The sequence below is a fragment of the Pantherophis guttatus genome, chromosome 9 (assembly GCF_059756535.1).
Source record: "Pantherophis guttatus breed Tessera chromosome 9, ASM5975653v1, whole genome shotgun sequence".
NCBI classification, from domain to species: Eukaryota; Metazoa; Chordata; class Lepidosauria; order Squamata; family Colubridae; genus Pantherophis; species Pantherophis guttatus.
Window position 1 is genome coordinate 90216 of NC_142071.1, and position 24011 is coordinate 114226.

Genomic DNA, 24011 nt, shown 5'->3' on the forward strand with positions numbered 1-24011 from the left:
AGGATTGGAAAAATAGGGAAATCTCCAAACAAGATCCTAAGTCTCATTGTTCAGTCTCTTCATAGGTTCAGGTTCTAAATTTGTTTCCAAACTATTTGTAATAATTTTTTTTATAGATAGATAGATCATAGATAGATTTTTTTTTATTTTTATTGAAAATTATTAAAAAGTACAGAAAAAAATATAGCAATATGGATAGAATTGCAGAGTGTAATATAATACATATAGAGTTTTAAAGCATCAATTTTTGCCTGGAAATAGTACAAACCTCCATTTAACCAAATCATCAAAAAAGAAAAGATTATCCAGAAGGAAGGATTCTCAACTGTCATGCAATATTCCTATAAATATTTACCCACAGTCACACTAAGATTATTATTTGTAATAATTTTAAAGCAAATAACAAGCAATAGCTCTTGTGAAACTGAGCTGCTAGCTTCTATACTGTACTATAGTTGCATCCTGTGGTCAACTTATGTCGTATGCTGATAAGATTTTCCAGGACTCTGAAGCAAAGGCAGGAAGAGCTCAAAGACAACCTTGGAAAGAAAGCTGGGGGAGGGTTGAGCTCCTGAAAGAGGACAATGGAAGTTTGGCATTTACTTAGTACACCTTTAACTCTTTTCCTACTTTCAACACAAGGGCTGTTCACTCTTGCAGTGCCGCCGCCGCCTCTTCCAAGCCCAACGGCCCTTCCTGGGACCTTCCTGAGATGGCCATGGTTTACAGCTGAGGGTCTCTGAGCTGCAGCTTCTAGCTGTTATCAGTGAAAGTTTTGATGATGATCATTTGAACCAGGCTTTGGCAAGGGTGCCTGTGGGTACTATATCTTAACATGTGACATCCTCAGATGTTATACCCTAAAATTCCAAAATTTTAATTTTTCTTTGAGTGGCTGAAATCTTGTGAAATTACATGTTGTTGTGATTATGGGGTTCCTCCTCAGATTTTGATAAATCTCATAGATGCCACTTATGAAAACTTATATTTGTTTTATTTATTAGATTGTTATCCCACCCTTGAGTTATAAGTAACTCAAGGAGGTGAACATACTTAATGCTCCTTACTCCTCCTCTTTCCCCCACAACAACAACCCTATGAGTTTGGTTGGGCTGAGAGTGACTTGCCCAAAGTCACCCAGCCTAAGGCAGGACTACAACTCATCATCTCCTGGTTTCTAGGCCAGCATCTTAATCACTACATCTAATCTAAAATTCTCTTGGAAGTTGTAGTGGTTTCATGAAATGGTGACTGTTGGGGGGAAAATGTCACCTTCAAGACATTTTTGGACCACCGAGGTTGCTGGATTACAGGCTTGGGAACTAGGTTATTGAAATGGGCTGATTGTCAATTCACAGAAATGTATGCCACTCCGTGTGATTGTTTTTAAAATGCTGCCGGTGTTTTGTTTTTTTTTCTAGAAAAGACTAAAAGGAAACAGCCATTATCAAACTAATTTTTTTTGTAATTTCCTTTCCAGACCGGTTTGGACAGCAGTTTGGTTGATGGACCCAAAACAGACCACATGGAAAAAGAGCCATTTAGCCATGCCGAAGAAGGAAGGTTAAGAGAGACCCTCCCAGCTGGCCTGGCCAATGGCGGAGGGAAAGCAGTTGCTGGAGGAGGGGCCATGCTAATGGATCCCGGCATGTGGCTTGGCAGCCCGCGCGCTGAGCAGGAGGTCACCTGGGAGAGCACACCTGCTGTCCTGAGGCAGGGAGACTCTTCCAGCAATGCCAATTTGGAGGATGCTCAAAACTTAGTGGCTTTCTCAGCAGCAGCAGAGGCTGCCCTGTCCTCTCATGGGTTGGCACCTCTCACATCCCCTTCCATGTTAAGCATGCAGCTGTATGAAAAATTTAATGCCGAGATGAATCGTGAGATAGAGGAGGGTTTGGCAGTGCCTCCTCCCAACAGCTGTCCTGGAATTGAGGATCTGAATGCCCTCAAAGCTGCGCTTACTTTGGCCAAGCAAGGCATGAAACCACCCAACTGCAACTGTGATGGTCCTGAGTGCCCAGACTACTTGGAATGGCTGGAGAAGAAGATCCAGTCAGCCACCGAAGAAGAGGAGAGCTGCATTGCCCAGCCCTTCAGCCAAGTTCACCAGCCCTCCTTAGACAGGGGTGCTAATGCCAAGCAGGGGCCGGCTGCAGGCGAGCAGGTGACTCTGTGCCCCTTGGAAGCCCTCCCCCTTTCTCAAAGTGCACTGAACATTGCAAAGGAGAAGAACATTAGTCTCCAGACAGCCATTGCAATTGAAGCCCTCACACAGCTCTCCACTGTTCTTCCAGAGCCAGCCACGCAGGCTCTGCCCCCTCCTGGGAGCCCCATGCAAACCATGGCCTTTGGCTCCAAAGAGCAGCCTCCCCTCCTCTCAGCACACAACCCCAGCATGGTGCTACCTGTGTCTAGTGCTGGAATGTGCCAGAGCCACACCTCCAGATCTGAGGTGGGTCACCGGTTGCTCCCAACTCCAGTGGCATCTGCATCACCCTCCTGGCCACAGGGGGTGAAATGTGCTCAGGAAGAAGCCCCCTATTGCCTTGACCGCAGCAATGGCCATCTAGAATCTGATGGCCTGTTTCCTACCTGCAACTCTACCCCCCTGAAGGCAGAGTTCACTGAGCAACAGAGGGAAGAAACTAAGCCCAAGGCCAGAGTGTGGGACCTGCACATCAGCACTTCCCCATCCTCCTTGGTCAGTGACACCATGGCGGAGCTGGAGCAGCTGCTGGGCAGTTCCAATGGCTGCATGCGATCTGTCTTCAAGCAGCCGGGAGGAATCCCAGGCAAAGCAAGAGTGGTCAAACCAAAGCAGGAGCACCTCATCCACAAGGATGAAAATGCCCATGGTGGCTGTCACAACTCCCCCTCTTCCAGCCCACAATTGTCGCAGCTCCTGCAGGAGAGCAGTTTCCATAAGAAAACCCAGAAGGCCCTGCAGCACCACCTTCATCACAAGCGCAGCCTCTTCCTTGACCAGAACGGACCTCAGGGAGGGACGCAGGAGCTGCTGCCCCACTGGTGGGCTCCCAGTGCTCAAGTTCAGCTGCCTCCAAAGCAGCTGGAGAAGCCAGTCAAGGAGAGGAAGAAGAAGCCTGAAAAGAGTGGCCCCATGAAGCCATTCCGCAAGCAGATCCAAATCAAGAAGTCCAGGCAGAAGGATTCTCAGCCTCTCTTCTTGCCCGTGAGGCAGATCAGCTTGGAGGGGTGTCGTGCAGCTGCCGCTCTCAAGTGCCCAAGCAAAGAGGTTCAACCTGAACAGCTCCTCTCTTCCACTCCTACCAAGTTTTTGTCTCCCACTTCATTGGCCACCAGCCTTGCAGAGAAGTCTCCATTGCAGAAGCTACTTGAAAATAGAAGCCCAGCTTCCAACACTCAGGAAACCTGCCATCCTGGCCAGGAGGAGACCCAGCGTTACTTCCCAGAGAATTCTGTCTGTGAAGTTGTGCCCCTAACCAGCAACCCTGTGCTGGGCTCTGCTCCATGCTCCTCTGCTGTGGCTTGCAGCAGTGGGCATGAGGAAGCCTTCCACAGGACAACCAACTCAACAGCCCATCCATTCTTCACCCAGAATCCTACCGCAGTGGATGATAAGCTGGAGGAATTTATCAAAGAATTTGAGACTGAGTTTGGTGACAATTTCACCTTTCAGAATCCAGATCTTCCAGCCCCACTGCTTCTCAATGAAGGGCCTCTGCCAACTCAGCCCCCTTCCCCCCTGCTCCCACTCTCTTCTCTGAGCCAGTCTCCAGAGCCACCAGATGGTTTGGGTGTTGCTCTCCAGCCTTCAGCCCAGGAGAGCGCCCAACCTTTGGCAGACATTCCCATTACGGGTCTCAAAACCTCCCTCTTATCAGGGGCTGATCAATCCTTGGAAAATCCCTTTGCCGCTCGGTCCCCGAAACACATAAAAATAGAATCATCTGGTGCTATTACAGTGGTCTCCACCACATGCTTTTACTCTGACGAAAACCAAAACCCAGACCCAGCAATCCTGGAAGGAACGCCAACCAAGAATAAAGAGCCGTTTATGCCAACTCTCAGTGGATTTTTGGAATCTCCCTTGAAATACTTGGACACCCCAACCAAAAGTTTGCTGGACACTCCTGCCAAGCGAGCTCAAGCTGAGTTCCCAACTTGTGACTGTGTGGGTAAGTCAGAGACGCTCCCCCACCCGGGCTTTGCAAAATGAAAGGAAGGTTGGCTTCCTTAGCAGAGAGGAGGGAGGATGTGAAGGAAAAGTGAGACCGCACACAACACTTTTTTCCTGCAACCCACACTGAATCCAGCATGGAGAAAATTTTATAGTCTGAGCAAGTAGGTGAGTGTGGCATCCCCTTGTAGGTGAAAGTGGTTTCTGTTTGCTTCTAAATATGGGCTGCATTGCTGGGGTAGAAGCCAGAAGAGGAGGAACTGGCTCACATGCTTCCCAGGTACCTCTACACCAATGGTCCCCAACCTTTCTGGCTTTGTGGTCCAGGGAGGGGAGGGGAGAGAGAAGAAATGGTTCAGTGTGAGTGGCAGGCGTGCACGCTTGTGCAAATGGAGCTGCGTGCATGCGCTCATCTGTTTGCGGGGCCTGCTTCCAAACAAACGTGCTGTGGCCCAGTAGTGAGCCGCAGCCTGGGGGTTGGGGATCCCTGCTCTATGCCATGTAATGAGCAAAAACAGAGCCGCGCCATTGGTTCTCAAAGACAGATGTTTGAAATCCAATGCTGAGGAGAATCTTGCTGTCTGGGCACAGGTGGTCTGTCCAGTTTTCAGGGATCTGCTGCAGTCACCCTGCTTTGTTCACAGGAAGGGCTGCAGTGCCATTGGCTTCCCCTGAGAATCTCTATCCTCCTTTTTCTCACAATGTAGGAAGCCCCACCATGGGAGTAGGCAACCTGAGGTGTAGGTTAAGATAATGTTGGGCTTGGGCTAGAACGGGGGTCTTGCACCTGTCCGGTAGTAAGCCCGAAGGGCTGCTGAAGGGTCATCCAAGGTGAGATGCCTATCATTTGCACCAGCTAATTCTCAACTAATTGAGAAGCTGATGAGCCCATCAACCACAGAGTCTATTTTTTGTAAGCGTGAATAGAAAAGTATTGTAGATATAAGCAAATTGTTCCTCAGGCAAATATTCAGCCAGAAGAGGCTGAAGAATCCCCAAACTTGCCATGGCCGAGAATAGCAATAGCAATAGCACTTACACTTGTATACTGCTTCACAGTGCTTCACAGCCCTCTCTAAGTGGTTTTACAGAGCCAGCATATTGCCCCCAACAATCTGGCTCCTCATTTTACCAACCTCGGAAGGATGGAAGGCTGAGTCAACTTTGAGCATGGTGAGATTTGAACTACCAAATTGCAGTCAGCTAGCAGTCAGCAGAAGTAGCCTGCAGTACTGCACTCTAACCACTGCACCACCATGGCTCATGAATTCCGTGGCTCATGAATTCTTCAGAGTTCCCCCAAATAAGAAAGGTTCCTCTGCCTTTAAGTGGCAGACACCCCCCCCCCCAAAGTGCACACTGCAGCTTTTCACCAGTGAGTCCATAGGTCCCATTGAGCAAAAAGTGGCTTGTTTAGTGTTTGCTTAGCATGGTTGGGAGCATACAATTTAAATGGCTGGTCTGGTTTAGCAGGATAGATGAGTGCAGTCTGTGTGTGTATGAGAGAGAGTAGTTGAGCGTAGGACAGCCCTTCCTTCCCCCAGTTTCTTCTACTAGGCCAGGCTTGGAAATGCAAGTGGTGTGCTTGTGGGAGTGGGAGAGATGTGGCTGCTTTGGTCCCTTGTTCTGATAATGTATCTTGCGCCACAGGGAACAAGGGCCACCCTCTCATTTGCAAGTGTTTTTGCATGCTTGGAATAAAAATTAGGGTTGCTTAAGAAGCAGAAGCTGCTTAATGGTGCTTAAAATCAGCTAACCTACAACCAATCACAATTACAGCTTGTGGAAAGGCGCCTGACCCTCTGGAGGGTCAGCAGTCATTGCAAACTCTGAGTGAGACACGACAGTTGGTTCTGGTCTTGCCAGAATCTCTAGCCGCCCAGAGTCACTTGATAGCGAGATGGGTAGGGAAGCATATAAATTTAATAAACAAATCGTCCAAAGAAGTTTAATGTCTTCAGGCTCTGCACCCCTAAAACTCCTAAAAGTTGCCAGGTCAAATGTGTGACATTGAGACTTTTAAACAAAGCTCCTCTCTAGAAATACAAGGAATAATTTGTGATAGCTAAAATGCTGTGATCATTCAGAGGCTGGATTAGAACTAGTGAATCAAGTTCAAGTCCCTGTTCGGTCACAGAGTTTGATAGGCAGGTTGGGTCAGTTACTCTCTTTAAGTAATCCTATCTCACAGGACAGTGTGAGGATAAAATACCCTGTTTCCCTGAAAATAAGGCCTCCCCTGATAATAAACCCAATCGGGCTTTTGAGCGCATATGCTAAAATAAACCTCCCCCTGAAAATAAGCCCTCCCTGAAAATATTTAAACAGAGCTGGAAATCAGGTAAGACGGCCTGAGGAGCCCCATCTTGCTCCATGCGCCCCCAAATAATAAGACCACCCCAAAAATAAGGCCAAGCGCTTATTTTGGGGTTCAAATAAATATAAGGCAAGGTTTTATTTGCAGGGAAACACGGTAAGGGGAGATCTTGTTTACTGCAGTCCCAGAAGAAAAGTAGTTTATAAATGCAGTCAGTCTGTCAATGACAACACATATCTTGTATTACTGCAATGCTTGAGGTATTTGGGGTGGGGGGAATGTACCCTGTTTTTAGACGACTAACTGAGAAGCAGAACACATTTAAAAGGCCAGTTTGCTGCTAAAGTGCTGTAGCAGCAGGGAAAGCATTGGCAACCCTACAAAATCCCCCCCATCCCACCTTGTACTTCCCCTTGTGTTGTTGCACACTGATGAAGCTGCTACTTAAGAGCAAGTTCTGTCAGAAGCGTTTCCTGGGCAGTCGACAGCCTCCTCCCGGCGCAGCCCTTGAACTGATTGCAAACGGCAGGGGCTGCCCTCCCCTGGGGGCCGGGGTGTGCTTCTCTTCCAGCTCTAAGGGATGTAAGATAGAAGCAGAGTTTTGGGTCAGGACTACTTGCTTCTAACCCTCTGGAGTCCATATGTAACTGCGCCAACAAGGACATAAAATTTTGCCTAATTCTGAAGGAGTCTGGGGGCAGCTTGCAGAGGGATTCCTGCAAAGCAGAGCATGGGGATGGGCAACCATGGGCAAGGAGCAACCGTGCCAGATGCCAGTCCCTTGAAATCTGGCAGCAGAGGCTGAAAGCCCTTGGTTACATTGACAACTGTCTACTAAATAGCACTTCCTGTTTTATGAAGAAGATCCTGTTTGATCATTGGATTTTGCTTTGTCTTTTTTTCTTTTTCTTTTTAAAAGCCTTTTTATGTAGATTTTCTCCAATTGGAAGAAGAAGCGTTAAAACAGCCTGACTTGGGGAATTGTGGAATGCGGGTAAACCCCATTCAGAAATCCACTATTGCTTCACTATTTTTCTTTGAGGAGCTCAGTTCTCCATCTGGATTTTTTCCTTCATCTCAGCTCCATTGTTTCCATAGAGCTGGCATCTTTTAGTTCCCTCTCTCTGCTGCTCCATAACCCTTGGCTTTGCCCTTTGTCCATCTGATTTGGTCTCCTGGGTCTCGGCCTGTTGGCTCCTTGAGACTAACTTATTTACACGGACAGCCACCGCAGGGGCTGCCCTCTGCTTGCCCTGCCGATTCCTCTGGCAAGAGCTCTTCTCAGATGCTCTTTGCAGGGAACGTCTTTAGGGGAACTGCTTCACTGTGAGGAACATGGACATCTGTACACCCTGCTCGCTCTTTTGGAGGAGGCCACCACCCACCAGAACTTGGCAGGGTGAAACGATCCTCTACAGTTTTGATGGCAAGATTTTCGAAGTGGTTGGCCATTGCCGCTTTCTTCAGGAGAGAGGATTAACTCAAGGTCACTCAGCTGGCTTTTGTGCCTAAGATAGGACTGGAACTGACAGTCTGCATGTGTTTCTAGTCCAGCACTCTATCCCTAACATTAACGGAGGCTCACAAGTCAATTACATTTTAACTAGTTGGCATGTTGCAGACACCCAGTAATTGTAGGTTGTTTGGTTTACATTGGTGTGTTGCATTAATCAAGCCACTGTGGCTAGTCAATTATGATTTATAATGGCAATCAAATGTAGCTTGTTGAACTATACCGTAATGCACTGTGTGAGCCCAGCCACTCAGGTGATAGATATTATGAGCCAAGCAGTGTGAAGCCCCCTCAGGGCCAAGTGTGGTTCCTGTGAAAAAAGTGGCATTTCATGGCCTTCTTCCAGGATGATGTTTGATCTTCCAGCCTAGCCTGTAGCTCTGGATTTCCAGGTCCAGTTGTTTTGCTTCCAAGCACAAATCAGGCCAGTCAAACAGTGGTACCCGATTTGACCATGATCTCTGCACTGGTTGAATTCTAAAGAGGTTAGACTTTCTTGCTGGTAACCATACAGTTTACCTTGGCAGATTTTTTTTAGGCCACAGAATCCCAGTTGGCCAGAGGATCTGTAGTGTTAATGCAGAACAATGATAATTTGCAGAACAGTTTTTAACAGAGGGCGTCTTAATTGGCAACTAATGGTTTCTCTTGGGGCATCAGATCGTAGATCAACCGTTTCTTTGCATTTCTCCTAGTTGGGGCTTTGGCAAGTTGAGGATTTATGTACTGTGTCCTTTGGACAACTGGGCATTTGTGGTGGGCTTGACCTGAGCCAAGACATTTTCTGGGTCTAATTAACAAACCAGCTGGATTTATATTAAGCAGACAGGCAAAAAGAGCAAACTCTGTTAGTAGCATCCTGCAGAGCAAAAATGGGAGTTGTGGCTCGGATTCTCAAAAGTGATTTTTCAAGAGGCAAGTGGACTGTTTTATTTTTCCTTGAGGAAGTTTTTTTCCTTCTTCCTCAAAACAAAAAACAGTCCAGTTGTCTTTTGAAAACACACTTTTGAGACAGCTATGGCCTGGATGACTGAGAATCTCCACAGACGTGGATCAGATTACTTTCTTGGTTCTAAACTTAATCTAGAAAGGAGGAGATGCTTCACAATTCAGTTTACACCAGTTGTGGAATGAGAACAGCAGAGCCCAGCATCTCTCAAGGCGGCCTTTGAAGTTGTTGGCTGCAAAATGTAAGGCTTTGACTTAATCACCTTCCCTGCCCAGGCAGATCTTCCTTGGCATGGCAAATGCTGAAACCAGCCCTGGGGCTACTTTTCCAAAGCAAGGACAGAATATGCTTTGTTTTCATTTCAGTTCCTTTATTTTGGGAATAGGAAGTGAAAGAGGCAACTCTCCTTCCATTTCTGCCTCAAGTGGAATTGGAAGAGCCAATCGTGAACTTTGAAACTCTGAGCAAGGCTCATTGAAGCTGATGGGCATTGAAGCTAATGACAGTGAATGACAAGCAATTTAAATACGAGTTATGGGAAGGCAGAGGGAAATACCGAAGCCAGCTCAGTCCCTAATTGACATTCTGAGTAATTAACACTGGCACTAAATCAGGAGCGACATGACTTGGCTGTTTTTCAGAGAAACTGGATTCTGGTGTTCTCTGGATCGAGCTGGGAAAGCTGGTAGTGCTTTGAACTCGCCAAGGAAAGCCCTTCAGCAGGGAAAAGGCTTTTCTTGCAGCAGGCAATAATCCTTAGATCAAGAAATCAGATTCTGAAATCAAGATTTCATGGAAGGCAGTTTGTGTTAAGCTTGGAAGTTCAAGCTCTTTTTCTTGAAATGTGCCTGCACCATCATCCCAAATGTTCTTCCATCAAATTCTGAAGCGCTCATTTCATAGTTTTTTGTGATCCTTGAAAAGACTAGTCTGATGATGGAGAGGCCTTAGATGATTCTATGTAGCTAAGTTCTTAAAAAGTTATTTAAACTATTTTATCCTACTCTTCTATTTAAAAATACTCTCTGGCTGGCTTCTCACAATACACTAAGCAAAAATGGAACTGGGCATCTTGTAATTTAGGTAAAAAAACTGACTATTATTTTAGCCATCATGTTATGCTAGAATAGTCTGTTTGAACGCTGCATGATATATCAGCTCAGCAATTACGTTTTATTTATCTGGGTTTAGTGTGCTGTAAGAATCCACACAGCATCTCATCTGTTCTTCATTGTGTTGGGATAAGGCTTGGCTACCTTTGGACAAAGTTCTGGTTTAGGAACAGGGACTGCAGAAAAGTATTTCTTTTCAACTTCTAACACAGCATCTCTCCCCCTCCAAATCTAGTTCTCAATCTGTTTAAGACTGTCATACTTCTGTTTGGGGGGCGGGGTTTATGGGCCCCTGCATTGCTTTGTGGCCTCCCCATGAAGTGAAGGTGGTAGAATGGAGAGGAATGATCTGGTGGGTGGGGGGCGGGGGGAAACACGTAGCTTAAGCTTAAATTTCTCTGGACTCTGTTTAAATGTATCTGACCTGGATGTACCAGCTGTTTTTCTGAGATGGGCTAGGTGACTGTGGGCAACACCATCCTTTGGTCATCCTTTGATCTTACAAAGTCATTAGTGTGAGGTATATTTTATGATCTGGAAGAAGCCCCTCATCCCAGAAGTGCTGCAGGAAAAGGAGGAGGAGGTTTATCTAGGAAGACCAATGCGTTCGTCTCCTTTAGCTTTCTTTTGACTCCTTGGGTTGAAAGACAGACTTTGTTTTCTCCTGTCAAGAGAGTTTTGTCCTGGGGCAGGAAGAAAGCCTCGGTGAACCTCTTGTGGAAACACTCTGGAATGACAGCATCAGAAATCCTTTCTAAGCTCCGTGGGATGAATGGGGGCTATTCAGGGAGGCATCATTTGGCAGCTGCTTGTTCTCTGGGCCAGTGTGTGATTTCTGAGTTGCTCATCATACAGGCATTAACGCTGCTTGGTCCTTACAGTGGCACTGTCCCAGATGTTTTGTTTTAATCCAAAACATTTTTGCTTTAATCATCTTTTGTTGACCAGGGAGATTTTTTTAAACAATTGACTGTCCAATATTTAATTGGTTGAAAGTTGAAAGGAGACAGTGAGTAAAGTGGCCATCAGAAAGTAGTTTCCCTTTGCTGTTGAGGTTTCAGATGCTCTTGAGAAAAGGTTGCAAGGTTTACTTCTTGGAAATATTCCTTGTCTGCCAAATGCAGAAAAGTGGGCAACGTGGAGAGTCTCCTTTCACTGTTTATGCCAAGAAAAGCACCCATCCCAATTTACAAAAGGCATTTAAAGTTTGCTCTGGGTGTTTGTTTGGTATGGGAACAGTCCCTTGAGTGACCTGTCGTCAGTCAATGATTTCCATTCCTTGGCCACAAAACCCGAATCAACTAATTACTTATTCTTGCTTTCTCAACAGAACAAATAGTTGAAAAAGATGAGGGGCCATATTACACACATCTGGGATCTGGACCAACTGTGGCATCCATTAGGGAACTTATGGAGGAACGGTAAGCCATGATAGGGATCCTGAAGAATTTGAAAAGAAAATGTCTCCACTGGTATATCAATTTTGCATACCCAGAAATGAAGCCACTAATTTTTTTAGCAGAATAAGGAGGACTTCTCTTGATCTTGACAGAGAATATGGATTATGATGACAATGATTGCATTTGCATTTTTAGCAGCTGCATCATGCTGTTGGCTCATGTTCAATTTGTGATCCACCAAGATAGTCACATCCGTTTGTATAGATTGCTATCCAATTTCTCTTCCTGCATCCTATAATGATGATTTTGATTTTTCCTGCAGGTTTTGCATTTGTTCCTATTGAAATTTATCTTGCTGGATCCTCCTCCCATCATTGCAGCTTGTCCCCTGAATTTTAGCAGTCTCCTTTAATGCATTTGCTCCCACCCCCACCACCATTTCTAAATCCGATGGTTTGAAATATTTTCTAGTCCCTCTTTCAGATCACTCAATAAAAATGGCCATGCAATGTACCATATAGCATTTCCCATATGCTGATGTGGAGCCCCTGATGTTCATTCCCTGTGCATTGTGCCCATCCACCGGCATTCTATCCATCTAAGGATAGTGCTGTCTAGCTCCCTTTAGCATTTTCTTTTTACGCATTACTGAAATCAAGGTACACCTTGATTTTGCTGAAATTCCCCATGTCAACTAAATTGGTTTGGTAAGAAGCATTTCCTCTCCCCCTTCCCTCTCCCCCCCCCCCAGTCCACATAGCTGGAAAGGTTAGGGACTCCTGTTCTAAAGCAGAATGGTGTATTGGGTCTGTAGATAGCCCCTGCCCTTTCTGCCGCACTTAAGCTGATTTATGGGCTACAGTATAGATCCATTAAGAAATCTTTTCCAGGAGTCCTTGAGGCTTGCATTAGAAAGGGAATGCAGGGTTACACAGACAGGGATGTGGATGTAGAAAGTATGACTACACAGAAAGAGTAGCAAAAGCTTGGAACCAACTTCCAACAAAGGTAATGGATCAATGACCAGTAACTTAGTTAAAACATTCTTGGGATAAAACACATGTCCATCACATCTGACAAAAATTAAAAAATAAAATAAAATAAAAAATGGAAAAATAACAAAATAAATAAATTAAAAAAAAACAAGCAAGCAAAAAAAAAACAACTCTCAAAGGCGGACTCCTTGGACCTTTTCTGCCATTTCCACGTTTCTCTATTTCTCTGGTTGGGTTTCTTCTTTTGCAATTGCCTCATGCCCGCCTGAGTGCTCTGAGTCATACCTGAGCGAGCTCTCCCTGAGTCACCCTTGCATCTCAGATCAAGGGCACTGCTGGAGATGCAGGCAGGAGGGAGGCTGGGGAAGGACCTCCATGCATTGGTGGCAGTGGCGGCGGCTGCTGTTGCTGCTGCTGCTGCTGCAAACTGCTTCCACTGGAAGAGGAGCCTTCTGAGATGACCCCCCCCCCTTCACCATCCAGGGAAGGGCAGCCATTCCTTCTTTGCTTTTCTCCCAAGGTTGAGGGTCATCCTGTTACCTGATCCTCCAAATCCTTTTTCCTGCTTGCCATAATGAATAAAACTAAGTGGGTCAGAACAAGGGTGTTTAGCAAGTTGTGTGAATACTAAAACCCAGCCAGCACTAGGGGCAGAATAGTGCAAAGCAGCAGTTTCCTCAAAGTCCATTGCAACACTTGTTCTGCCCCTTATTCATGTACGCATAGCGACATTGCACACACAAATGAGGCCACACTTGCACTATTGTGATTTTTTTTTTTTATTAAAGAAAACCTCTCTGCTAATCTAGAATTAGGCGAGCCAGTTTGGCCTAGTGGTTAAGGCGTCAGGCTGAACACAGGAAGATTTGAATTCTAATACCATCTTAGGCCCAAAATCAGCTGGATGGCCCTGGGCCAGTCACTTTCTCTCAGCCCTGGGAAGGAGGTAATGACAAACCACTTCTGAAAAACCTTTCCAAAACTGCAGGGACTTGTCCAGGCAGTCCAAGAAAGGGACATGATTGAATCACAGGGGGAAAAAATCTAAAACTTGCTTCTTATAATAGTCAAATGTTGACACTTTCACAACTCTTACATTTGACTATTGATCATGATCATTAGAATTCAATTTGCATGAAACCATATTTTATTTTACTTTAATTCAAGTTGATGTATTAAGGTAAAGTCATATTCTGCAAACTTTTCCATGCAATGTTTTATGTATTTTTTCTTTTAAGTAAGTTTTTAAAAATATTCTTGCTCAGGTAGCCCCATCAATGTCTGTTGTGCTGATGATGTGCCTTTTTTCCACCAGGTATGGTGAGAAGGGGAAAGCCATCAGAATTGAAAAGGTGGTCTATACCGGGAAGGAAGGAAAGAGCTCTCGCGGCTGCCCTATCGCAAAATGGGTCAGTGAGGAAAATGTAACATTATCCTAGAGCAGGGCTTCTCAACCTTGGCCACTTGAAGATGTGTGGAGTGCATGGTGAATTCTGGAAGTGGAAGTCCACACATCTTCAAGTGGTCAAGGTTGAGAAACACTGTCCCAAAGAGTTGAAAAGAGCACTGTTATTTATGTATTAGGCTCTCTCTTTTTAGCTTCATTTGTGTAAATAGAGTATATAAGATGGTACGTTTTGATTGGACTGGTCTCTAAGCCCTGCAAATAATTAGAAGGAAAGGGGATGATGATGGGGTGTCTTTCAAGTGTGATAGCTCAGAGTCCCCATGCTTAGAGAGGGTTAGGGTTAGGTTACTCAGCCATTTATCTTTTGCAAGACTGCAGCCATGGGAGAAGTTCTAGCCTTCAAGTCCTCTGGCTTGAGGCTTGTCTAACAAGCCAGCCTGGCCTTCAGAATAGAGAGCAGGGCCCTATCCAGCCAAGCTTGGACTTCCTACAATGGACTACTGTTTGTCATGGCAACCTTTGTCACGGCATGGCTTTGTCCAGTTGAGGCTGTCTTGCCAAGTTGCCTTGTCCAGGGAGACAATCCAGCCTGCCAAAGGAACAGAAGTGGGGGGAGGAGTCCCTTTTTGGACCAACCAACATCTTTGCTTACATTCCAGGTCATCAGGAGGCACAACGTGGAGGAGAAATTGCTGTGCCTGGTGAGACACCGTGCTGGCCACCACTGCCAGAATGCTGTCATTATCATCTTGATCTTGGCTTGGGAGGGCATCCCTCGGTCCCTCGGGGACACCCTCTATCAGGAGCTCACTGATACACTTACAAAATTTGGAAACCCTACCACTCGGCGATGTGGGCTGAATGATGAGTAAGTTTGTCTGGCTCTTCCCTAAAAGCAGGAGAGGAAGGAGAAGGGAAGGCTCTCCCTTGGCTCCAAGGAGTTAGCAACCCTGTTTTGTGTTGGTGTGTTGTTGCCTTCCTGTAATACCTTTGAACTGAGAAGTAAAATGGAAGCTAAAAGCAAAAATTGCTTTTGGCTTCCACATTGTCTGTTGCAAGAAAAGTAACAGTCTTGCAGCACAGAGACGTTTACTAAAAGAGACCCTTCTGCTGCTAATGGCCTCCTGCGTTATCTTTCTTCTTGTGAAATGGAGGCTTGCATTGGGAGGTGATAACCCGCCTAGAGGGAGGCAGCTGTCTTGGAGGTTTAAAGGCCATCTGATAATAACAGGCATTTTAATTTTTTATCATCAAATTCCTTCTGTTTCCTTATTTCTTTATTTTTTTTCCTACTTTGACTCCAGTGGACTCCTTTTTTCTCTTAAAAGATGACTGAGGACAATGTCTACAGAAAAATGAAGTACAGGCCCTTTGCTAGGCTAGGACATGATCTTCAAACATAATAATAAGTAATAATAAAGCCCACACGATACATAGAAAGATACTGTTAAGTAAACATAAAGCTTTAAAAATAATAAAGAGTTTAATTGTAATTTACTTTCATTTCAAGTCAACTCCAACATTGACTAAGAACTTTTCTGCACTGCAACCTTAAGCTGCTTGACTCCTCAATGGATGCTGGCTAGAAAAGCTAAGATAACCCATTTTTAAAAAGAAAAGCGGCAGCCATCCAGCAACCTGGTGCCTGTCTCATGAAGACAGGATGTTTCTGTTATGGTACACAGAAGCCAACTGAGATGAAGGGCTTGATTTACAATGGAGTGAAGGACGGTAGGGAAACCAATCCATTCGCCCTGAGCCAGCCCAGCCCGGAAGGCACCACTGCTGAGCTGGAGCAGGAAAAGTGGACTCCCTTCTTAAAGGGCTAAGGGGGACAAAGGGAGGATGGTGTTGTGCGCAGGGCGAACAGGTTGTGCAGTTCAGCCCTCAGCTGAGCTCTGACACATAAGTTTCCTGTTGGGCACAAGGAACCTGGACAATTCTAGGAGTGGACTGAAGTCTAGAGCTGATCACGTCTGCTACAAGAATCTCACCAGAGAGGCGTTCTCATGGGAGCCAGTAGATAAAGGCTTCCCTGGTCTGATCTGTGCCATTTCTTCTCACCAAGGGATGCCAGGCTGGAATGCCTGCTTACTTCCCCCTCTCCTTTAGCTAGTAGTTCCACCACAATTACATAGAACACCAAGAAACCTCTTCAATATGTGATAAACAGTTTCCACTGCTATAATTTTCTTTTTTTAAAAAAAGGCAGTAAAACATTCTTATTAAGCTACAATATCAGTGACTGCAAAGACGACTAGCACTGTGTAGTTCATCCTTAATTAAACTAAAGCCATCCATGAATATAACCTCTCTAATAAAATTTCTATCGCTTAATTCAGTTTATGAAATAAACAGATAAGAAATGTTTAGAGCATTGCTGGTGCTCCATGAAAGACGAACTTGGATTAAGGCCTACCTTGTGGCAATAAGGGTGGCGAATTTCCCAACCCCTTATTGGATCTACATATCGGTGCTCCAACCCAGACTTATTTAGGGTGACATGTGCCCACTTGGGTACAGGGGCTCAGAGAGCTTGCAGGGACGTGTGGAAGAATTTGTTCAGCATCTATTGGACAAAGTTGCTCCAAATCATTTGGAATTGGACTTGAGTTTTGTTGTAGGAGATGCCTGGGGAGGAGTCTTACCTGTTACCTGGAATTGGTTTCAACCTGTTAGGCCTGAGAAAAGTGGACAGGATTTTTTTAGGACTGTGAGCTCAGCTACCTGCTCTTTACATCCATGCCTCTCCTGGCTTATTAAAGCAGCAATCCAAGATACGTCATGTGAGTGGATTCCAGAAGTGATGAACTGTTCCTTGAATGAGGGGTTGTTCCTTTACCTTTTAAAGAGGACTTGCCCCCTTCTCAAGAAGCCATCATTGAATCCCACTATACTGGACAGTTTTTGAAACCACATTGTCATGCTTTTAGATTATTTCTGGCAAGAACAGGATGAGAGCTGTGCATTCGTCCTTGCCCTCTTTGCAGCTTTTGACACCACTGACCGTGTTATCCTTCTGGATCAACTCGGGGGGATTGGGGGTAGGTGGCACTGCATTGTGCTCTTTTGCCTCCCTTATCCAGGCTTGGCTCCAGTTGGTGATTATCGGGAAGGAGAGATCCCATCCCCATCCCCTACCACGTGGGGTGTCCCAGGATTTGGTGCTCCTATTCAATATGAGGTCTTTAAGTGCGATCATCCATCACCATGGGATGAGGCATCACCAGTATGCTGATGATACCCAATTCTATATCTCTCTCCCTGGTGAATTAAGCAATGCTATGGATGTCTTATCCCCATATCTGGAGGCTGTGAGTGTCTGGGTGGGGAACAGGCTTCAGCTGAACAACATCTTCAGCAAGACTGTGTTTTTGGGGCTTGACTCCTGCTGTTTCTAGGACTATGCCATCTTTGGTGCTGAATAGGGTTATATGGCTGCAGATAGACTTGGTGCACAATTGGAGGGCCCTCTTGGACTCATGATTCCTGCTCAAAGAGCAGATGGCAGTGATGCTAAGGCAGGCCTTTTTGCACATCTTTGTGTTGCATGCCAGTGACACCATTCCTGCATTGAGGGGCTCTACTCAATTATTTGTGCGCTGGTCACTTCCAATTGCACTACTGTACTGTACTCTACATGGAGCTATCATGGAATAGTATCTGCAAGCTTAACTGTTTCCATATGCAGTGGCATAGGCAGTATGCTTCTAAAACGTCACGTTATGCCTCTGCTCTGTGAGTTGCATTGGTTGCCAGCCTACCTCCAATTCCAATTCAAGCACTGGTTTTGACCTTTAAGGTTCTTCATAGCATAGGACCAGGTTATTTGAGGGACTCCTCTCCCCAACCACATCTGCTGGTCCCATCAGAGCCACAAAGAGAGGCATGCCGTAGGTCCCTCTTGGAACTACACTTAGACCTGGGAGGCAGGCCTTCTTGCTATGTCGCCCACCTTATGAAACATTCCCCTTCCTGAAGTGGGGTCAGCTCCATCTGTCCTTATTTTCTGGAATTTTGTTTGTCATCAGGCCTGGGGGTTTCAGTAGTAGGATCTTGAGGTAGCTCCATTGCTGATTGAATTATCTCTCTGTGTTTATATAACTATGTTGCACATGTCACAGTTTTTATACTTTTTATTGCAGTATGCCACCTAGAGTAAATTCTTGTCAGATAAGCAGCCATATAAATTTGATAAATAAATATATTGGAATGCATCTCAAGCAAGTGAGTCTGGATAGCTGTCAGCAATAAAACCAGCAAAAAAATAAAAATATTGAGGATAAATAGGCAATTGATAGGTGGGATATAAACCACCCCCTCCCCAATCATTAGCAGAAATACAATACAAAATATTTAATCAAAATAATTCATAATAGATACTCTGAGCCACATCTTTAGGGTCTTGTAAAAGACCAATTTCTGATTTCTTCCTATGTCTCACCAAGTGTCTCTCTTTAATAGACAGGACCCATAACATGCTTCTCCCCTCCTGGGTATGATGGGATGGTAGAGGTGCTTCCACAAATAACTTGGTCCCATGCCAGGGAGAGTTCTATGGGTAACTATAAATTATAAGTACCAACTCTTTGAGTTGAATCCGGAAGCACATCGGCAACCAGTACAGCTTGAGAACAGAAGTGTAGTCTGCACAGACCGAGAGGGACCCACAACTGCTTGCACTGCGTTTTCTACTAACTGCAGCTTCTGGATGGTCTTCAAAGGCAGCCCATATAGAAGTGCATTGCAAATAGTCCATTTGGACTCTGAATTAACTGTAATTAAGGCATGCATGACTACTAGCAGAGCCTCCCAATCTCAGAACGGATGCGAGTTGGTGCATCCTGATCAAAGTTGCCAGCTATTCCTTGAATCAAGGAAATCTTCCAAATTGTGCAAGATTTCTGTTGGATCAGTGCAACCTTATCCAGAATAACATAAAGTCCCTAATTGGGACTGGAAACGTATGGGGTCCCCCTAACTAACTTGCTCAAACTGAAGAAGCTGTTTGGATAAGCAGCAAACATTTCAAACAAAAAAAAGTCCAGGTGCCATGTCTCAACTTCCAGACAAATTTACCTAGATGACCTAGAGTCTTCATTGACTGTGGGCAAGACGTCTCCCCCACATCAACAGCAACACTCTCTGCAGGAAGAAAACTAGTGTAACATGGTGCCAGTCACTCTTGAAGCCGGTCCATAAGGATATCATGATCATTAATATCCAAAGGTTTAGTATAAGCGCTACCTATATTGTGTCAATTGCGATGTAGCCAGCTGCCATTTGCTTAGGAAACTGCTGAAGATGCTGTGCTTGGGGTGGACAGCCTAGAACTCCTTTCCACAGGCTTGATAGCCTCTGATCCCCACTCCCTTTGGATTCATTGCAGCCGAACCTGTGCATGTCAAGGCAAGGATCCCAACACCTGTGGTGCTTCCTTCTCCTTTGGCTGTTCTTGGAGCATGTATTTCAATGGGTGCAAATATGCGCGGAGCAAAACACCCAGGAAATTCAGATTACAGGGAGACAATCCCAAGGAGGTTAGTGTCCTGGTCATTCTTGTTCTAGAGGGATTTATTGGACTCTCCCAGTTTAACAGATGGAAGAGTAACAATGAAGGGTGGTGGTTTTGAGGAGGGCCTTTCCCTCCATGTAGACAGCGTGGAATACCATAGACTGGTTTCTTGCTTTCCCAAGAATCAATAGTCATTCAAATAACCATACATTTATTGATTAGTTCAAATATATTTACTTGGAAGGAAGAACCACGTACATCGGATTTTCTCCCAAGGTTTCAGTCTTAGTCATGGAAGAAACTTACATTTTCAGACAAAAAGAAACCACATTATCTAATGCTATTTAAGGCTGTGTAATGTATTTTTTAAAGACTGTATTCTCAGTTGATCCATCCTGCGTGGATGTTTGGGAAGAGGTTTCTCCTAGAGTGAACTGCTTTGAAAACCACATTTTCCTATCAATAAAAGTACCTTTGGAAAGAAGTTGGGGCATTTTATATAATAGAAAATAATGAGGGATTGACTGCCTGCCTTTTAAAAAAGATTTTGTATTTCATTATTTTTACAAATGACTCAAGGTAGTAAACCTATGAAATACTCCCTCCTCTTATTTTTCCCACAACAACCCTTTGAGAGTGACTGGCCTAAAGTCATCCAGCTGGCTTTCATGTCCAAAATGGACCTATTACTCACTGTCTCTTGGTTTCTAGCCTGGTGCCCTAACCGCTAGACCAAACCGGCTGAGAAATGGCTAATAACGTCAGAGAAGGAAAAGAGGGGAGTCTGTGAACCTTTATCTCATTCAGTTCATTTGACTTCCAAATTCTCCTGGGTGTAGAAACAGTTGTATGCATAGCTCATAGCTGTGCAACATGTACCTCAAATCATGAGTTGGGAAGATGCGATTGTGTTTGTGTTCATTTGCTCTGCCTGAAGAAAGGAAGGCAGTTGCTTTGCAGAAAAACTGTTCAGGTTCAGTTCCTGCAGCAGACTTTGTTTCCAAAGGAACTGGGGTAGAGAGAGGACGTATTTCTAGGAGTTGCTACTGACAGCAGCAGGCTCACTAGAGACACTAAGGAGCTAATCTTGACCTTCTCTCCTTCCAGGAAGAAGTTCTCAGAAGAAGCTTCCAGGACTTAGCTACGGAGGTTGCACCACTTTATAAGAGACTGGCACCCCAGGCCTATCAAAACCAGGTGCCTAGATAACTTTTCCATGATTTGATTGGGGCTCTGATAAACATCTACCTACCAAGGTCTGCAGCAGGCAAAACATGGAATCCAGTAGCTGAAATTCTCAAAGGCTCTACAAGTAAAATCACATGACTCCTAGGAAAAGGGTCGCAGTCCCCAAATCTCGCAGGAAGAGCTTCATCACAGAGTTTTTCGCATCGAAGTTGCTATTCCCTTATGCTATAGTGGGGCAAAGCTGCTCTCTTTGGGAGATGCAGTACAAAAAAAATGGGAGAACATCAGCTGATTTGCAACAAGCTGGAATAGTTCTTTCTTGCAAGTCAGTTTGAGTGGCTCTTGTGTGGGTCCTGCCTGTTCAGAAAGTATCCCAGGTATCAGTGAGTCTCACTTGTTTGGAAAAAGAATAAAAGCAAGGTTATTCCTGATCCACTTGCCTATATGGGTTGGGTTTTTACATTGTACTTAGCCACGATGCAGTTTGTGCTTGTGACTGGTGAATCCTGCCATTGTGATAGGTTGCCCTTCCTCATGAATTCCCCATCTGCCCTGGAGGAAAGTCTTCCGCTGCTCAGTTAGACTTAGACGTAGAATAACTTTATTGTCACTTTGAATATACATTAATCAGAATACATAAAGATTGAATTTTGTTGCATACAGGTCTCAAAGGGTCACCACCTCCAAAATACACTACATAAACATGACAAAATAAATAAATAAGCATATAACCACATATATGACACAGAGAAACAACACAGTCTAGTCCGGATGTAAGCATGTACATGGCGAGAAAAACAAATCTTGCTAGTTTACCAGATGGATGGCTAGGAAACAAAGCTGTTACAGAATCCGGTAGTCCTGCTAGAAATATTTTGAAACCTCCTCCCAGAGGGGAGCAACAGAAATGGACCATAAAGTGGGTTTGTGGGGTCTCTAACAGTGCTTTGAGCTCTAAGCACATAGTGCTTATAAGCAGTATCCTGAATGACAGGAAGCAAGCTTCCTATAATCATCTTGGCTGCCCTTACCACACTCTGAATGGACTTTCTATCTGAGGCACTGCTGCCATCAAACCAAACAGTGATGCAGTTTGTTAAAACGCTCTCAATCATGCCTCCATAAAAAGTGGCCAGGACAGAAGGAAAAAGATGTGCTCTTCTCATCCGATGCAGGAAATGCAGACCCTGGTTTGCACACTTCACTAAGGATGACGTGGGGAGAGACCAGTTCAGACTGTTCGTTATTTGCACCCCCAGATACTTAATACTGTTGACCACCTCTATAGTTGCATCTATGATACTGAGTGGAGTATGACTATGCCAGCTCTTTCTAAAATCTACAATTATTTCCTTTGTTTTATTAACATTTAGAACCAAGCTATTTTTATTGCACCAGTCCATCAAAGCCTTCACCTCTTCCCTATAAGCATCTTCATTGTTGTCCCAGATGAGACTCACCACTGCCGTGTCATCCGCATAGTTCAAAATAGGATTTGTAGTAGTTTTGGCACAGCAGTCGTGGGTCATCAAAGTGAACAGTAGTGGACTCAAGATACAGCCCTGTATGGAACCTGTACTTAAAGAGAAACTTTTCTTCTAGCTCGCACAAACCGAGGCCTATCAATAAGGAAACCGGATATCCAGTTACATAAAGGAGTATTAAAACCTAATAGTTTGTTCACCAAATGCTGAGGAATGATGGTGTTGAACACCAATCTAAAATCAATAAATAGCATTCACACATATTCTCTTCCAGGTGCGCCAAGCTAAGATGAAGCATACAGGAAAGTGCATCTTCTATAGAACGGTTCTTCCCATAGGCAAACTGTAATGAATCAAATGTAGGGGGAAGGCATGAAACCATATAGTCCTTTACCAATCTCTCAAAACACTTCATCATAATGGAAGTGAGTGCAACCATTAAGGCATGTGATTATAGAATTTTTGGACACTGGTACAAGGATTGCAGTCTTAAAACATGATGGAACCATGGCCTGATGCAATTAAAAATGTCTGTGAGAATAGTGGCCAGCTGGTCAGCACACTCCTTAAGTACTTGCCCAGGGATATGATCAGAATCTGCAGCTTTTCATAGCACGTCTCAAATCAGCTCTTGCTATTCTAAGTGCTATCACATTGCCTGATTTGAAAGTGTTTCAAATCAGGCAATGTGTTTCTCACCTTCAACATCGCACGGACCTCCTGAGACAGACAAGCTTTGCTCGCATAATAGGGCCATTATAAAATAAAATCTTGGAGTTATAAATGGACGAGATCACAGGCCTTCCAGATTACATGAAGCTTGACTGAAAGCTACAATTCTGACAGGAGTGGAGACAACTGGTTGAGGGGACAGATAGTTGCTTTATCTTTTTTCACATTAAGGCCATAATGTGAAGCATGATGCAGTAACACAAATCACTGTTCTTTCCTTTTGATTAGGTTGCAAATGAGGATGTAGCAATAGATTGCCGACTTGGACTGAAAGAGGGGCGGCCTTTCTCTGGAGTAACAGCATGCATGGATTTCTGTGCTCATGCCCACAAGGACCAGCACAACCTTTACAATGGGTGCACGGTGGTAAGGGATGCTTTCCTTGTCTTCAGTTCTGCCTGTGAAATATTCCAGAAGGGCCAGAAGGGTTAGACTATCCCAGGAAAGGCAATGAGCCTTAAAGATTGAAAAACAAAGCTTTCACAAACTACTACTCCTTCTTCTTCCAATTCAAGCCTTTGAAATATTTGATAACATGGATTCTAGTCTATGGATTCTTCTGCCATAATTATTCTTCACTGCTATTTTCTAGTAAAAAATATAAATTTCACCTTTTGCATTTGAAAAAACACTTTAGTCCACCTAATCAGAATTTATTTATACAAAAATGAAAGGTGGCTTTATACCACTAGGCTCAACTGGTGTTCTGTGTGGTAGACAGTAGAAGGAAAATTCTTTTTTTTAATGTTTTTAGAATAGAATAGAGTAGAATAGAGTAGAGTAGAGTAGAGTAGAGTAGAGTAGAGTAGAGTAGAGTAGAGTAGAGTAGAGTAGAGTAGAATAGAATAGAATAGAATAGAATAGAATAGAATAGAATAGAATAGAATAGAATTCTTTATTGGCCAAGTGTGATTGGACACACAAGGAATTTGTCTTGGTGCATACACTCTCAGTGTACATAAAAGAAAAGATATGTTCATCAAGAATCATAAGGTACAACACAATGATAGTCATAGGGAACAAATAGCAATCAAATCATATTAGGAAACAGTCAATATAAATCTTAAGGATACCAGCAACAAGGTTACAGTCATACAGTCATAAGTGGGAGGAGATGGGTGATAGGAACGATGAGAAGATTAATAGTAGTGCAGACATAGTGAATAGTTTGACAGTGTTGAGGGAATTATTTGTTTAGCAGAGTGATGGCGTTTGGGAAAAAACCTGTCCTTGTGTCTA

General features: G+C 44.4%; 1 protein-coding gene across 3 annotated transcripts in view; it reads left to right on the top strand.

Annotated features, from left to right (window-relative positions):
- The window catches only part of TET3 (tet methylcytosine dioxygenase 3), a 67907-nt gene that overhangs the window by 37361 nt on the left and 6535 nt on the right, over window positions 1-24011 (top strand). For all 3 annotated transcript variants that reach the window (XM_087875917.1, XM_087875919.1, XM_034430635.3), the window contains exons 2-8: window positions 1481-4157; window positions 11381-11471; window positions 13761-13854; window positions 14513-14721; window positions 19243-19393; window positions 20476-20565; window positions 23001-23138. In XM_087875917.1, the coding sequence (XP_087732043.1) occupies window positions 1526-4157; window positions 11381-11471; window positions 13761-13854; window positions 14513-14721; window positions 19243-19393; window positions 20476-20565; window positions 23001-23138 (3405 nt within the window). In that variant the 5' untranslated portion in view covers window positions 1481-1525. The remainder of the gene's footprint in view (window positions 1-1480; window positions 4158-11380; window positions 11472-13760; window positions 13855-14512; window positions 14722-19242; window positions 19394-20475; window positions 20566-23000; window positions 23139-24011) is intronic.